The 16,822-nt window shown below is 41.9% G+C and overlaps 1 protein-coding gene across 1 annotated transcript; it reads right to left on the reverse strand.

Moving 5' to 3' along the window:
- Positions 1-1,341: 1,341 nt before the first annotated feature.
- On the reverse strand, positions 1,342-7,129 carry LOC116310200. The gene is made up of 9 exons (XM_039600288.1): positions 7,105-7,129; positions 6,722-7,013; positions 6,491-6,627; positions 5,901-6,195; positions 3,848-3,999; positions 3,463-3,760; positions 3,173-3,318; positions 2,664-2,919; positions 1,342-1,459 (listed from the first exon to the last, which is right to left on the reverse strand). The coding sequence occupies exons 1-9, from the start codon at positions 7,127-7,129 to the stop codon at positions 1,342-1,344; spliced, it is 1,719 nt and encodes a 572-aa protein (XP_039456222.1).
- Positions 7,130-16,822: the final 9,693 nt, after the last annotated feature.

A 16,822-nucleotide genomic window follows, 5' to 3' on the forward strand; every position in this document is an offset into this window, starting at 1 on the left:
TGCCCCGAGTGCTCTGATTATCACTGACCACTGTTGCCTTCTCCCACCACATCTCCTTGAGTTCCTCTCTCACCCCTTGGTACTTCTCGATCTTCTCGTGTTCTTTCTTCCTGATGTTGCAGTTACCTGGTATAGCTACATCTGTCACAACAGCCGTCGTCCTCTGCTTGTCACCAGTTTGTCAGTATGTATCTAGAAGTCCCCCATTTTGACATCAGGACCTCATGGCCATTCTCAGCACATATGTTCCTGTATACTTTACAGCCCACTGGGTTATGGCTTTACATGTATGTCCTGCCTGCCGACATCTTGCACCCTGCTGTTGTGTGCTGGATTGTCTCAGGGGCATCTTTGCACAGCCTGCACCTGGAGTCTTGCCTGGTGTGATAGACCCCAGCCTCAAAGGATCTTGTGCTCAGAGCTTGTTCCTGTGCTGCCATGATTAGTGCCTCTATGCTGTCTTTCAGTTCAGCTTTGTCCAGCCAATGGTAGGATTTCTAGATGTCAGGCACTTCTTGTTAGGATGCCTGGGTCGTTGACCCAGGGTTTTGAGTTTATTATATTTATCATTTCTAGTCTTTGGTTTCTTTGAAGTTCTGTCTGATGGTTTATGTCTCTGTGTTATCCTTAGTTGCTGTCTCCCCTGTCGGCTATATCCTCGTGTCCAGTCAGTGTCTGTGTCTGCCCTGTTCCCACCTCTGTTCCCTCTGTAGTGCTTGCCTGTGAGTCTGTGTCTGTAAGTTCAGTCTGTGTTACTTCCTGTTTTACTTTGAAGGTCCGGGTCTTATGTGAATGTGTCCTGCTTTGCTTCCTTGTCTCGTTAGTTCTGATTTCTCCCAGCTGTGCCCTCCTTCTGTGTCTCATTCCCCTCGTTACTTCCCAGTGTACTTAAACCCTGTGTTTCTTTGAGTCAGTGTCGCGTCGTCCCCCATGCTGTGTGGATCTCCCTGTGTTTCCCGTGAGTTTATGTTGTTTCCCAGTTTAGTTTAGTTTGCTTTGCTTTGTATGCTTGTTTCCCTGTGCCAGCAAATAAAGCTGAGTATTTTGAGTTCATCCCTTGAGTCTGAGTCTGCACTTTGGGTCCACCACTCCTCCTTGCCAGCCTGCCACACAGCCCACCTTAACACTTCTTCTATCTGACGGTAGTACATACCGTGAAGGGGCCTGTCCTTCCATGATGGTTCTTCCAGTTGCTCCTTTTCTTTCTTGGGTTTCTGCTGTCTGAGGTATTCACTAAGCACGCAGTCAGTTGTGGTCATCTTCCTCGTGTACTCATGGATGTTATGTTGTTTCATCCTGGAGAGTGGTTCTGACACTTACCAGTCATCGGCCTCCTTCCTTTCACTTAGTGTACAGTCTCAGGGTGCTGGATTTGGGGTGAAATCCTCCATTAATGGTAAGAAGCTTGCTTGTCTTAATGTCAGTGGCTTCGATCTCCTCCTTTGCCCAGCTTACTATCCTAGAAAGGTGTATAATCACCAGCAGGGTGCAGGTGTTGATTGCCTGGATCTTGTTCTTCTCATTTAGCTGACTCTTCAGGACTTGCCTTACTCTCTGTAGGTATTTAATGGTTGCAGCTTTCCTAGCAGCCTCTTCATGGTTCCTATTGTCTGTGCAATTCCCAGGTTCTTGTAGCTGTCCTTGAAATCTGCAATGATGCCTTATAGTAGTGCGATCCCCTCACTTCTGACTACCTTCCCTCGCTTTGTTACCATCCGACTACACTTCTCCTGTGCGAATGATATTCCAATATCAGTGCTGTACATCCTAGTGATGTGGATCAGTAAATTGATGTCTTGTTTACTCCTGGCATTCAGCTTGATATCATCCATGTAGAGGAGGCGGCTGACAATTGCTCCATTCCATAGGCAGTGAACGTAGTCAGTCTTGTCAATAATCTTATATGCAGAGCAGCAGTGAAGATGGAGCATCTCCTTGGTAAATCCCACACTTGATGGTGGCTTGTGTAATTGGATTGAAGTTGGCCTCTAGTGGTTTTTGGCCCATCCCCATCGAATTCCTGAAGGTTCCCCTTGATCTTGTACAGTTGACTCCCTCTTGACGTATGATTTGTGTTGTACATCACGAATCTCTAGTTGTGACAGTTGTAAATCATCAGTTGGTTCTTCTGAATTTTGGACTTGGCTACTAGTTGTTTCACCGTCAGTCGGGATGCTGGGTATTAATGATTCCATAGGTCCCACAACCTTTTCATGGAACCCCTTCCGCTGGTGTTATTTGCATAGTAGCATTCCAATAGCACCCTGTCCTCATCCCTTGTCCACCTATGCCTTCTTGGCATTCTTGGTCCAGTAGCCACACTTATCAGGGTGTCCTGGTTCCTTAATACCTGATGTAGACCTTGTTAATCCAAGCACCATCCGAGCTGGTATGGCTTCAGTTATATCTCTCTCGCTCATATCCGAGGTAGGCTTGGAGGCCTAGCCTGGGGACCCTTAGTGCATACAGATGCCCTGGTAGGGAGTGAAATTATTTTGATGTGTTTTTGATATCTGTGTTTTGATAGTGTACTATCAGGGCTAATTTGGTGGAATTGAGTACCTGCACAAGAAAACTTGAACTATGACCTTTTGAATCCTGGATGACTCTGTGTCCTCCCTGTTCATTCATTGATCTGTTAGAAGTATCTTTTGTATAAGTACCTGCGCAGTCCCAGCCAGACGTGGTCTGTGAGGGAGAAAGGAATGAGGCCCAGCAGCTGCTCCAACTCGCTTTGCTCCTGTTGGCTGTGAAGGCTGAGCAGGTCCCAGTAATAACGTCTACAGTACATCAGAGCATCAGACCAGCAGAGCCTCTCTCCCACCACCGTCACGTTCCTGCCACCAAGCTGCACACTCACAGTGGGAGGAGCAGTAGGAGGTGTTGGAGGAGTTGGTGAAGGAGTAACAGCTGCTGGTGCTGGAGAGCAAAGTTTGTTAGGTTTTTGTTTGTTTCAACCGTGTTTATTTGTTTTTATTTTATTTTGACAGGTTCAACTGTAATGTTTCCTTCAGCTCCAAAGTAAATGAAAATGAACACTGAAAGTTAGAAAGTCCCATAAGGTGAATTGAGTCAATTTTCTAATGTAAAATAATAAATATGAGAAAAAATATAAAAAGGAAAATAAAAACAAGCAACTTCCACATATACCACTAGAAAACAACCACTATACCAGGCAGAGAAGCAAACACCTCCACTTCACACAGCGTCAGAATTTTCTGAGATCCTGGTATGATCACATTGATGTAGCGACCTTCCATTTCATTACACTGGAATGTGTATGTTGGTGTACCATCCAATGATTCAATAATGCCACACCTGATGGAGTTGTAGAAACATCAAAGAGAAATGTGTCAGTTTTACCTAATATTTGTTCAAACATTTATCTGTTGTTTAAATGGGAGAAAAAAATGAATAAATAATGATGGAGAAATTTTCCAGTTCTCAGAAATCACGTCTCACCTCGGGTTTTGATTTCCATTTTGATCCAGTGAGTCCCCGATCCGAATCTCTGCCCCAAGAATCCTTTCAATTAAATTATCTTGTCTGTTAATGATCGTGACAACACTGACCTTATAGACAGCTAACAAGTCTACTCTCCACCAGGGATTTGTTTCTTCTGTAGTATGGGTACAGCCTACATCAACCAAGTTTCCATTTTTGTACCCATCAACAGCTTTTGATGACAGAAAAGGTTTATAGGGCCAAGTCGATGACTGTGCTGTTTGTTTGTCTAAGGCCATGTTTGGAAGCGGTTCAACTAAATTGATGAAAAGAACAAACAAGTATGACTCAGTATCAGGCAGATGTGTTTCAGTAGATCAGATCCAGTCACTTAAAGCTCTACCTGCTGGGGCAGCATACACCTCCACTTCACACAGGGTGAGAGTCTTCTTCTGTCCAGGAAGAAACACGTTCACAAAGCGACCCTCCATGCTGCCTCCATCACACTGGAATGTGTAGGTTTTACCTGCTTTGATATGTGAGATGGAAGCACACCTGACAGCAGAAAGGGTTAGCGCAATATTATGTTAGTATTATGGGCCTCATGTTAAAAAGAGATGTAACAGACTCAAGGACTAGAAAATAAACTACCCCCGAAGTATTCTCTTGTTATCATCATCTTGTCTCAAGAACCAGTATGAACATGTCTGAGTTTTTGTTCCAAAACTGAAACTAAGAAGTTATCACTAAAATAAGTATTTGATGCTGAATGAAAGCATAACTTTATGCTTGGTAGAGAAACCCTTGTTGGGAAGTACAGTAGTAAGATGTTTTTTGTAGTTGGTCCCAGGTTTACACACATCTCAGGAGGGACTCTGGCCCACTCCTCTTTACAGAAACGCTCTAAATAATTTAGGTTTTTCAGCTGCCAACTTGAAGCTTTAGCTCCCTCCACAAATTTTATGTACTACTGAGTTCTGAGACTGGTTAGGCCACTCCATGGCTTTAATATGATTCTTTTTTTAGTCATTATTTGTTTATTTGGTGGTATGTTTTGGGTCTTTGTCATGTTGGAAGACCCATTCATTACCCATTTTCAGTGTTCTGGCTGAAAATGTGCAAGTTCTACTGTAATATTTTATGGTACATGGCCTGTCTATTGACCCCTCAGTGTGGTGAAGAGTTGTCCTGTACCACGACAACGACAACGACGACGACGACGACAACAACAACGACAACAACAACAACAACCTTTATTTATATAGCACCTTTAAAAACCAGTGGTATAACAAAGTGCTTAACATACGAGAGGGTCAGATATAAGTAAAAGAGAAAGATGAAGGCCATGGCAAAGTACCAAACATGCTAGCAGGTTAATCGCATTACAAACCTTTGTGCTTGAATGTGGAGTTGGTGATCATACTCAGCATTTCTCTTCTAGCAATTAAAGCAGGTCAATTTGATATTAAAGAGCTGAGTTTTAGTTTCATCTACCAAAGCACTTTCTTTCAATCCTTCTCATTTACATGTTTACTGGCAGGCTTATGACAGGCCTGTACTGCGCCGTCTTGAGCAGAAAGACCTTGCAGGTGCTGTTACGACCCGGCTCAAAAGCTGCAACATAAATATGGAGACTAATACCAGAATTTCACAGAGAAGAGGTTTTATTTTGAATTACATAACAACTTGGCTAAAATAGCTGGTACCACTGAGACAAAGACTAGTGAGCCTTTACGAAAGCCTGCCTCAGGCATGCCTTTATCTACACCTGACTAGGTGTGGTCAATTAGCAACAGCTGAACATTCTTGCACTGCCACTGCAAAGAGATTAGGGGCTGCAGAGGGGTGTAACAGGTGCTGTAAGATTTCAGTCCATTGTGGCATAGTAGGTTAACAATAGTGTTCTTGGTGACTGTGGTCCCAATTTCCTTTACATCATTAACAGGTATAGTTTTGGGCTCATACACCACCTTTGTCATGATCTTCTTCTGCCCATGAGTCAATAACTTGCATGGCTCTCCAGACCAAAGGCAATTGATGGTCATTTTGCCTTTCTTCCATTTGCGAATAATCGCATCAACCAACCTCTAACCAAGCTTCTTGCTGATGGTCTGGTAGCCCATTCCAGCCTTGAGCAGGTCTATAGTCTTATCCCTGACATCCTTAGTTATCTCTTTGCTCTTGCCCATTGTGGTGGAAAGTTTGGAATGGAAGAAATTTATTTTGTGGACATGTGTGCTTTATACACATCGAAGATCAGGACTGTCTGTAACTGATTGACTGATTTATGTCTAATTCAAACTCAGTCATTCTATGAAAGCCAGAAATCTGGCTATTATTAGCACCACAGTATGCTAGTTGTCATGTTGCAGATAAACTTTAACATATTGCTGTTCTACTTATTCTAAAAATGAATTTCATAATAAAAATGGACCAATATTAATTCATGTCATTACCTGGGATTGTTGTTTCCGTTGTTCTCCAGTGAGTTTCCTATTCTGATCTCAGCTCCATCCAGTCTTTCAGCACAGCAGTCTCCTCTGTTGGTGACTTTTACAGCAGTGATTGTAAAGCTTCGCTGCAGGTCTACCCTCCACCAGGGGTCGGTCTCGTCTTCAGCCGTGTGGCTACAGAACCCATTGCTGTAGAACGAGATCCGTCTGCCATCGATGGCTTTGGACGCCGTGGCAAAAGAGAGTGTAGATGACTGGGTAGCTTCTCCTTTGAGTGCCACATTGGGTAATGGGTATCCTTGAAGAAAAATCAGTATGAGCCCATTTCTGCACAAGGTGCACTGTGTGGTGATTTTAAACATTGCATTTGGCTGTCATGACACATTCTGGCTCAAAACACTTTCACCCATATTCTCCCATAAGAAAACTTTCTTAAATCCGAAACAACCTGAAATGAAACACCGATTGATTTTTTTTTTTCTTTAGTATTTGACTCTGTTGCTCAAAGTCAACCAACAACCAAGGCCAACAAGTCCAGGGAGTCTGTGAACTATCAGACTTCTGTATCAGCATCAGAATAAAAATGTGATTACCGTAGTACACTTCAACCTCGCAGAGATTTAGGACCTTCCCACTTCCTGGGAGAAACACAGTGACATAGCGTCCCTCAATAGAGCTACATGGAAAGTAGAACGTCTCCCCACTGGGGATGTGAGAGATGACCGCACACCTGTATATGAACAACAAAAGAAATGCAGAAAGAAATTGAAGGAACTATGACTGACTGCAAATTTATTATGTTAGTCTGTATCAAGCTGTTTCACCTCTCACGCTCAGGGTCACTGAAGTTTGCTGACTTTCCAATCCAGATTTCTGCACCATCCAACCTGTTTTCAAATCCTGCACTATTGGTTATCACAACAGCACCAACTGTATACACTCTTGCCAGGTCTACCCTCCACCACGGATCAGACTGTGATAAAGTAAGTGTGCAGGACCCTTTCTGATAGTTCTCGTCTCTGTTGCCATCGACGGCCTTGAAAGCAAAACCGATGTTGTCACCGTTTGAAGACTGCACAGCTGTCTTCTTCAGTGCCAGGTTAGAAAGAAGATGCCCTCGATGGGAAAAACAGCAATAATAAGTCAAAATACATAGATTGCACTGGGGGATTGGGGTGGTGCGACAGGGTTCAGGGTAAGGCTGTACCTGCTGGTAGTCCCGATGCATTCATGAAGGAAATGCCTGTTTACAAACAAGATTAATTCAATTTTAGTTATTCTTCAGCATGAACAGAAACTACTGGGGGAAAAATAGGTTGCACCAATGTCTTATACATAAAAAGACATTAAATTAAATTAAAAGAAATAAAAATATATATATATATATATATATATTATATATATATATATATATATATATATATATATATATATAATAAATGCACATGCATTACAACCTGGACTTCTTCCTGCATTCTCAATCATCCAGCTAAGTAAATCCCAAAAAGTTGATTCTTCATCTGGACGTAGCGTTTTGTGGGAGAAACGTTTCGTCACTCATCCAAGTGACTTCTTCAGTCTCAGCTGACTGCAGGTTTCCCCAATCTTATAAACAGTACATTTGCATAATGACTGAAACCAGCCCAGTGAAGGAACAATGGGCTGGGAGGTCAGTTCCTTCATTTTAATTATACAAATTCTCATGACCATTGATCAACAACCACTGACTAAAACCCACTCATCAAAGGATGATTGAGCATGCATCAAGACGTTTTAACCCACTTTGGAAAGGACTGCCTAAAGCTTGTATGAGCAAACAGCACGTAAGATGACGGATTACAGGAACCACCCGAGATTCAGCCTCAGATGGAGAAAAAACAGGATTACTCCTAAAAGTCTGCAAACAAGCTCTTCAGTTAAAGGCTTCCGGGCAACAAAAATCCTCCAGACGGCACAGCACCAGCTGCTTAATGAACAGGTAAGGTAAACAAATTTTACCATCGACATGCTGAAATCTCAAGAGGAGCGGATCCGACAGAGACTTACAATGCTTCTAGATGAGAATACTCTTAAAAAGGTGTTTGACTTTCCTGAGAAGGCTTGTCTAGCACAGCACAAGAAGTCTAAGACCAGGCAACAAAGGAAGTTTGACTTACTTGTTGTACGTCAGAAACCAGAGCAAAATACGGAGAGTGTCCCCAGCGGCCAGAAGAGACAAGGATGGGACACCGAGGATGGGGACAAGTGGGTGAAGAATTTGTCTGATAGACAGCTCACCCAAACAGAGAAAAACATCCTTGCTAAATGGATGAATTTTGCTGTCACGCCGAGACAAATCCCACTAGGGATGGGTATCATTTAGGTTTTATCCGATACCAGTACCCAACCGGTACTTTTGAAACGGTGCCGGTGCTTAAAGAATGGAGAACACACAATTTGTCCTAAAACCTCTCATTTTTAGCGGTTTTCTTTTTTTTTGTAAAAAGATAACAATGTTAGCCTTTTCTGCAGCTATAGGGCATATATGGTATCACTCTTGGCTGGAAGCAGTGCTTAAACAATGGGAAAAACACAAACTTTGTCCAAAAACCTCTCATGTTTAGCCGTTTCCCACTTTTTCTTTGGTCATTTTAGCCTTTTTGGCCAGGGTGAAGGGAGTATCTGCCATCAAACAAGAAGACAGCCGCATGTAACTACGACGGTGTTTGCTAGTTCACCTTACATGCATTAATGTAATAACGTGGTTAGCATACTCAACGTTAATTACACACGAACAACATGAAGCTACTCACGCAGAGAAGAACGCTGCTGCTGCTGCCATCATCATCCGTCATCATTTCTGCTACGCTGGCAGGGCTAGGGGCCAGGACTCTACTCTTCAGGTTCTTGGGGGATGTTGCTAACTCCGGGTCCGATAACAGGCACCACACCCGCTGTAGATGTGCTCGGTGTGAGGTCTCGCAGCAAGCTATCAAATACGGCGCATTTCTCGGCTTAAAAAAAACGCTATGCGTCACCAGGTGTTTCATCAGATTCGAGGTGTTACCTCCTTTGCACAGTATCACCTTAAAGCACTTGTTGCAGGCTGCTGAGTTTGCATATTTGGCTCTGAAGTACAGCCAGACTTTTGGGCCCGCCTACTACGCTTGCAAAGGTAAAATGATTGGCTAGAATCCAAAGTGTGTGACATCTCAGGGAAAAAAAGCACCGAAAAAAAGCACCGAAATATAGCACTGAAATGTGCGCTGCTTTCGGTCTGGTTACTACCGTTTATGTCAGAACCGGTGCCATCATGGCACCGGATACCGGTACCCATCCCTAACTCCCACTAGTGGAACTGATCACAGCCACAGAAACAACAATTCGTAACAGCAATATTGCAGAAGTGGAAGCAGAGCAACTACGAACGAAAGTTTTGGCCTGTCTCAGCAACGCAAAGCCCCCAGCATCCAACATCACCATGGAGGAGAGGAAGGCACTCACATCACTTAGTAATGACAACAACATTATCATCCTTCCGGCAGACAAGGGTAGGTGCAAAGTATTGCTAAACCAGAAAGACTATCATGAGAAAATATGTCTGTGAAGGTTCTCAGTCATCCAGGTCATCGTAGTTTAAGGAGCTTGGAAAGAAAAGCGTCTGGACTTCTTTGAGTTGCTTGAAGACGTTTCACCTCCCACTGGGTTTAAATCTGGGACTCTCCACCATTGACCCTTAGAACTGAAGAAGCTTCTCGGATGAGAGGTGAAACGTCTTCAAGCAACTCAAAGAAGTCCAGACGCTTTTCTTTCCAAGCTCCTTAAACTATCATGAGAAAATTTTGTCACTACTCATTGATGAAAATACTTATGAGCCCCGGAAACGAGACCCAGGAAGTGGCTACAGGAAGAGGGTGATAGACTGTCTGAAGCAGTTAGAACAAGACAAGGCTATCGACCGGACCTCATACCACAGGCTGTACCCGGGGGAGTCTACACCAAGTCTGTATGGTTTACCGAAGATACACAAAAAGGGTGCACCTTAAAGACCGATTGTCTGCATGATCAACTCGGTCACCTATAACATCTCCAAGTTTCTGGATTCAATCCTCAACCCGCTGGTAGGCAGCTCTGAACACCACATCCAGAACACTTTGGATTTTGTTGAGAAGGTGAGAGATGTCATGATGGAGGCAGATGAAACCATGATCTCGTATGACGTTACATCTCTCTTCACTTGCATCCCAGTCATGGAAGTGAGGTAGGAAAAATGGCAGGTTAGCATTCTTAGACTGTGAGATTTCCATCAGTAATGTGGGACATCTAAAAGCTGACGTGTACCATAAACCTACGCATACAGATCAGTATTTAAGGTTTGACTCTCATCATCCACTGGAGCACAAACTGGGTTTCATCAGGAAACTACAACACAGAGCAAACACCATCCCCACTGACACAGCGGTCAGGGAAGCAGAAGAACAGCACATCAAGAAGGCCCTGAGTAAATGTGGTTATCCCAGCTGGACTTTTGTCAAAGATGGGAAGTCGCCAAAAGAAAGCTCCAGCCGATCCAGGAAAGAAGGACAACCGCTGACTAAGTGAAAACCTGTAGTGATCCTGTACGTGTCAGGAGTATTGGAGCAGTTGAGACACATTTTTTCTAAACACCGGGTCTCTGTGGCTTTTAAACCCCAAAATACGCTGCAGCAAAAACGGGTCCACCCCAAGGATCGGGTCCCCCGACACAAACAGAGTAACATAGTGTACGCTGTTAAGTGCCAGGAGGATTGCCAGGATTTATACATCGGGGAAACCAAACAACCTCTGGCAAAGTGGATGGCACAACACAGAAGAGCTACCTCATCAGGCCAGGACTCTGCAGTCTATTTACACCTACAGGCCAGTGGACACTCTTTCAGCGATGAGGATGTACACATCCTGGACAGGGAGGAACGCTGGTTTGAGCGCAGAGTCAAGGAGGCCATTTACGTGAAAAGGGAAAGACCATCTCTGTCACCATCTTACAATGCTGTGATTGCAGCCACTCCCCAACTCTCTGTGAATGGTACTCATGGCCATTGATCAGTGTTCTTTGATCAGTGGGTTTTGGTCAGTGGTTGTTGATCAATGGTCATGAGAATTTGCATAACTATGATTAAGGAACTGACCTCACAGCCCATTGTTCCTTCAGTGGGCTGGTTTCAGTCATTATGCAAATGTACTGTTTATAAGGTTTGGGGAAACCTGCAGTCAGCTGAGACTGAAGAAGTCACTTGGATGAGTGACGAAACGTTTCTCCCACAAAACGCTACGTCCAGATGAACAGAATCAACTTTTGGAGATACAACCTGGACTGATTCATTGTTTTATTTGTGCACAGCAAATGTGAGCAATAACCACACACTAAAAAAAAGAGTGATAGAAATCAAAGTCTTAACAAGTGATTTGGGATTTATCCTTATTTATTATGTTATGTGGGTCTGTTTCAGGGTCACAAAAAAAATTCTAATCCAGCGCCAGTACATTTTTCCAGGTCTACCCTGCACAAGCAACTGGATTGTAACGTGGTAAATGAGCAGGACATACTTTCATAGCTTGGGTCTCTTTTCCCATCAACAACCTTATCAGAAAAGATCATTGTGGCACTGGTCGAATGTGTACGTATCTGGCGCTAGATGGTGGTTTGTATGTTGTCCCAATGTTTATAACACCAAACTGATCAGCAGTAATGCTGATATTTTGATTAAATGGAAAAGAGCATGTCAAGTGTGAAGGTCAGGAAGAATTCCAGTATATTATGCACCCAGGGATACACCCTGTTTGGGATATTTAAAGCAAGCAGTCAAATTACTTTTGCCTTTTCCCTAAAACACAAATTATCATTGACTGAAAAGGGGATAGCTTTTTGATTCAGTGCTAGATAATGAAGATACTGAGATAAAAATAAGTAATTATTATTTAAAATAGACAGATTGTTTAAAAAATCTTCACCTGGAAATGCTCCAGTTGTCATCATGAAGAAAGTCCCTGTAAACACATGCAGTGATTCTAAAAATCATATAGACGGTGATATGAACATAAAATATCATTTATATCAAATGAAACTGTAGTTTCGGAATTAAATAGAAAGGTGCTCGGTGAGGAAAGAGTTAAGAGAAGTGAATATTCCTCAATATCTCTGCTGAATGAGTCTTTTAGCATTATTTATCTTACTGTTGTTTTTGTTGACTGACTGATCTGCATGAGCATGAGTCAGTTCTTCCCTCATCACTGCTTCTAATACATTTTGTTGCTAAAGTCCAGTGTGTGTTTCCTCATTTTGTCTGTGTAAGCCAGGATATGATTAAAGGTGGAGGAAATCTTGTAATTGAGTGTTTTCTACTCCATAGCTGTGGTATTTGGTCTGGGTTTTGTTGAAAAGATGAGTACCAACTATCTGGTACTGATTATTTAAGGTAATTTGGCTTACCAGTCAAGATCCAGATATAATCCATTCCACTCCTGTCTTGTAAAAAAGTCTCACATCAATTATAACATTAAAGAAATTACGCTAGTTACTGGTATATCCCTGCTGACTTGTAGATCGGCTTACTTTCTCTGTAGTTTCTTCAGAGTACTTCTAATACCACACTGTACTAATTGATTTAGTCTGAAAATTTCAACAGCAGCAGTCAGTGTTTGTATAAAGGACAAAACACCCAGGTAGATATTTGCATCTTCCAAACAAATTACTTTGCGCTTTCCCACAATTTCCAAACACTGCCAGGTCCTGTAGGTTCTTTTACATTGTTTTCCATGTTTTGCATGTGAACACTCCAATATGTCTTTTCAGCACTAGCCAGGATGACAAGTATCATGTATAACAACTTTAATAACTGTTGAGTTAACTTCAATATTTTTTAAAGCCATTGCTTGAACCAGCCTTCTTAACTAATTATAGGCCAATCGCTAACCTTCCTTTTATCTCAAACATTTATCTCAAACAGCTGATAATCTGCAGAGGAACGGTTTATTTGAAGAGTTTCAGTCAGGTTTTAGAGCTCACCACAGTACTGAAACACCTTTAGTAGGAGTGGACTCATCTCTGCCCATATCCTCCTAGAAATCAGTGTAGCGTTTAATACTGTGGACCATAATATTTTATTACAGAGACTAAAACACACCATTGGTATTAAAGAAGCTGGGCTGCAGTACTTTAAATATCTATTTAATAGACTTAGTGTGTTCTTGTAAATGTGGAGTCCTCTTCACACGCTAATTCTGTTTACATTATATGTGCTTCCTTTAGAGAGTATCATTAGACCATTTCCTGCTATGCAGATGATACCGAGCTTTATCTATCCATGAAGCGAGATGATACAAACCAGTTAGTTAAAGTGCAGGAATGTCTCAGACACGGATGATCTTTAAATTCCTGCTTCTGAATTCGGATAAAATTGCGGTTACTGTACTTGGCCCTAAAAGTGGACCAGTATAGCAAAACCCGTAATGTAGAGCTGGGCGATAAAACGATAACGATATGTATTGCGAAATAACTTTTTCTCGATAGAAAATTAAACTATTGCGATAGACCTCATCTCTCTTGTCCTCTTAAAAAAAAAAAACAACAGCCAATCCAAATTAAGTAGCGCAGAGCCGAACCAATCACAGCCCGAAAGGCCACGTCACATGACTTATTACGTACAGCACAAGCGCCAAGGCGCACATGTGTATTTGTTTTTGCAGCCGGGCCGCCCAAGTAATGAAGGAAATGAGTTTGCCGACTAGAGAAAAATCAACCGAGAGCGTGAGCGAAGGTTACCAAGAAAAAAACAGATGATGGTTCCAATGCTGGAGAGATTGTCAAACGGAAGGGCCACAGAAGTTCCGTAGTGTGAAGGTATTTCGCTATTTCAAGTCTGACAAAAACAGAGTAGCGCCAAGCGCACTGTAAATTGTGCCGAAAGCAAGTCTGGATATACAATAAAGCGGTGCATGCTCAATCTGACTGAAAGCGCTAATTCGTCATTCGGCTTTTGTCAGACTAAAGTAACTGTTAAAACTGTTTGAAAAGCTAAGCTATACAACAAGAAGAGATTGATGCTACGTCCCACGCACCGGGTATTTTTGAAAACGCAGATTTTTCTATGCGTTTGCACCTTTAAATCCACACGAAACGGTGTTTTCAGTCACTGAAAACGGAGATTTCTAAAAACGCCTGCCAGGGTGGATATTTTCGAAAACTCCGTTTTGCATTTACGATGTGGACAAGAAAAACGGAGAAAACGCAGCGTCAAAGGTGTGCGCCTTTTTGGCGTCACACTGTGCGCCACGTTATTGTTTCGGTGAAATGAATTTCTACAATACTGTTACTGTTACTGGTACTCTCTGTAGTGTTTAAATGCTTACATATACACACACAGTTACTGTCCCTCCACACATACGACTCGGTTCTGCTTCTATGCCCCATCTTTGTTTACTATTTCCACCGAGGCTTCTAGACTTCTGATTGGCCAACATTTCTACACGGTTAGGAATATATCGCCACCTGTTGCTTTGGCATGTTCCTAGCAGCGTTTTCCTTCATTTCTGCGTTTTACGTGTGGACGGGGGATTATTTTTAAAACCAAAACGGAAAATCTCCGTTTTCAAAAATACCCGTATGCGTGTGGACGTAGCCTGAGAATTTCCTTTTAGTTCTCAGTTTATTTGATATTGACAAAAGTTAGTCAATTTTGTCTGTTCTTCTGTAAAACGACCTAAGATTTATTTTTAGAATTAAAATTTTGTTTCTAAGTGGAATTGACAATTTAGTGGTCTGTTTTGTTTGTTCTATTTTGAAACTTAAACGCTTTTAGCGGCTGCCTTTTTGTGTAGTTTACAATATTTGCCTTTATCTGAAACTGAAGTCTCATGTTCCTTAAGTACATCTACCCTGTTGAACTTATTATGGAAATAAATATTTTAATTAAAACAAGCTGCTAATTATTTCACATTTTACTTGTGAGAAACGGCACATTTAAATCTTACAAATATAGTTATTTGGCTTATATCGTGATATATATCGTTATCGCCTGAAATGAAAAAAACATATCGTGATATGAAAAAATCTTATATCGCCCAGCTCTACCGTAATGGTCCCCTTGGGAAAACAAATCTGTTTTTCTTGGCCTTCAGGTGATAATTCTGATCGCTACAGTGCTGGACAGGGAAAAAAATCTGTTCCTCACATACAAGGTGTTGTGTCAGGCTCCATCTTATCTTAATGACCTTATGGTAGCGTATTACTCCATTAGAGCCCTTCACTCTCAGACTGCAGGATTACTTGTGGTCCCTAGAGTATTTAAAAGTAGAATGGGAGGCAATGTTCTCTCTAAGCTGTGCGTGTGCGCAAGTGTGCACTGCTGACACAGTCTCCACACACAGAAAGTCTGCGCTGTGCACAAAAAAAATTCCAACCTTAATCGGAACACTCAGACACGTGAAAAATTAGAGGGGACGTTGATGGGAGGCAGAGCCTTCAGCTTTCAGGCTCTTCTGTGGAACCAGGTTCAGGTAACCTTGAATCCTTCTTTAGTTAAAGTGAAATAGGTCTAGACTATTGGGGAGTTTCCCATGATGCACTGAGGGTTTCTTCTTCACTAAACTCTTTTTGGTCTCTATGCACTAATACAGCACTGCTAATTACACTCAGGCTGTCTCTCCTGTAATTTATATTTTGCCCTGTCTCCCTTCCCTCATAATAGATATATATACAGTGGTTAGCCTACAAGATTTAACTTTTCAGATTCAGATTTTTCAGATTTAGCCAACATTAGTTCTATTTTGCATACTCTCTTGAGCCACTGAATGAGGATGAACCATCAGATGAGGATGGGCCACTGGAATATCCAACATGTCATTGGGGCTTTAGAAACTGAAGCTGTGGTCCCATGATATAGATAGAGATAGATAACGCCGATCGCCCCTTGCAAGGGCTGCACGGTGCTAACATGTTAACAAGCTAACGTGTTGAACACTAATATATATACAAACGCTTTGAGCCGTTGCCTTAAAAGTTCGACTTCCCTACTTGAACTTCTAAGTGAATAACTCAAAATTGAGACAAATTTCAACTTATTCACTTGAAATTAGAAATTTTTTTAAGTGGCAGAAACAAACGTCCACAGAAAAAACTTTGATTGAATAAAACACATTTATTGAGCTGCTTTGCTAATACACCACCTAATTTTTTATTAATATCTTTAATGCCTTTATAGATAATAACAAATAAACATTTCACAAAGTACTCAGACATTATAATTTTAGCTGTATTTTTTTTTGTTATTTTACATATATGTAACATGGTGGACTAATGTTGATGTGTGTCACATCTGCTGATATCCAATGGTTGTGATGGGGTTGTATTAGTTGGAGGTGGGTGTATTTGATTGTCTGATACTCTGGTCTACTTACAAACACTGCAGTGATATTTTGTCTCTCTGTGCAGGCCAGGGCCTACTACATGCTGCAGCCTAAAGGCAGAGTTGGGTTGCTGAGGCCGGCGTGATCACCGGCCTTCTACTTACAGGATGGTGGGTGTTGGAGGACAACTGCTGATCCCTGTTAAAGTGGTCAACACGTAAAGTGTAAATGACTTGCGGCGTAGCTGGCTCTGACCTTGGATTGAGTGTTTTATCCCTTTTGTAAGTGGGACACTGGACTGTTTTATCCCTTTGTTTGTTTTTATCATTGTACTAATAAATAATCTTTTAGAATTGTATTGGTTGTCATCTTTTGCCCACGGCTGACACGGTTGTTCTGACATAGAATTTAAAATGAACATGTGTACTCATGTTTCTGAGCTCATTACTCACAAACAGATGATTTGATAGATTTGACTCACCCTTAACCAGTAGCGTTGATCCATATAGCACCGATGGCGAACATTACTTTTGCTTTTGATACTTTATGTACAGTCTGGTCAT

The sequence above is a fragment of the Oreochromis aureus genome, linkage group 3, assembly GCF_013358895.1.
Source record: "Oreochromis aureus strain Israel breed Guangdong linkage group 3, ZZ_aureus, whole genome shotgun sequence".
NCBI classification, from domain to species: domain Eukaryota; kingdom Metazoa; phylum Chordata; class Actinopteri; order Cichliformes; family Cichlidae; genus Oreochromis; species Oreochromis aureus.

What these genes read in the sequence shown, in the direction of transcription:
- LOC116310200 (XM_039600288.1), bottom strand. Translation starts at nt 7,129, where the DNA reads ATGAATGCATCGGGACTACCAGCAG. An exon ending in AACGGAAACAACAATCCCAG is followed by an intron (nt 4,000 to 5,900) that starts GTAATGACATGA and finishes TTCTGCTGTCAG; the next exon opens with GTGTGCTTCCATCTCACATA. An exon ending in GGTGTTTGCTTCTCTGCCTG is followed by an intron (nt 2,920 to 3,172) that starts GTATAGTGGTTG and finishes TTTGCTCTCCAG; the next exon opens with CACCAGCAGCTGTTACTCCT.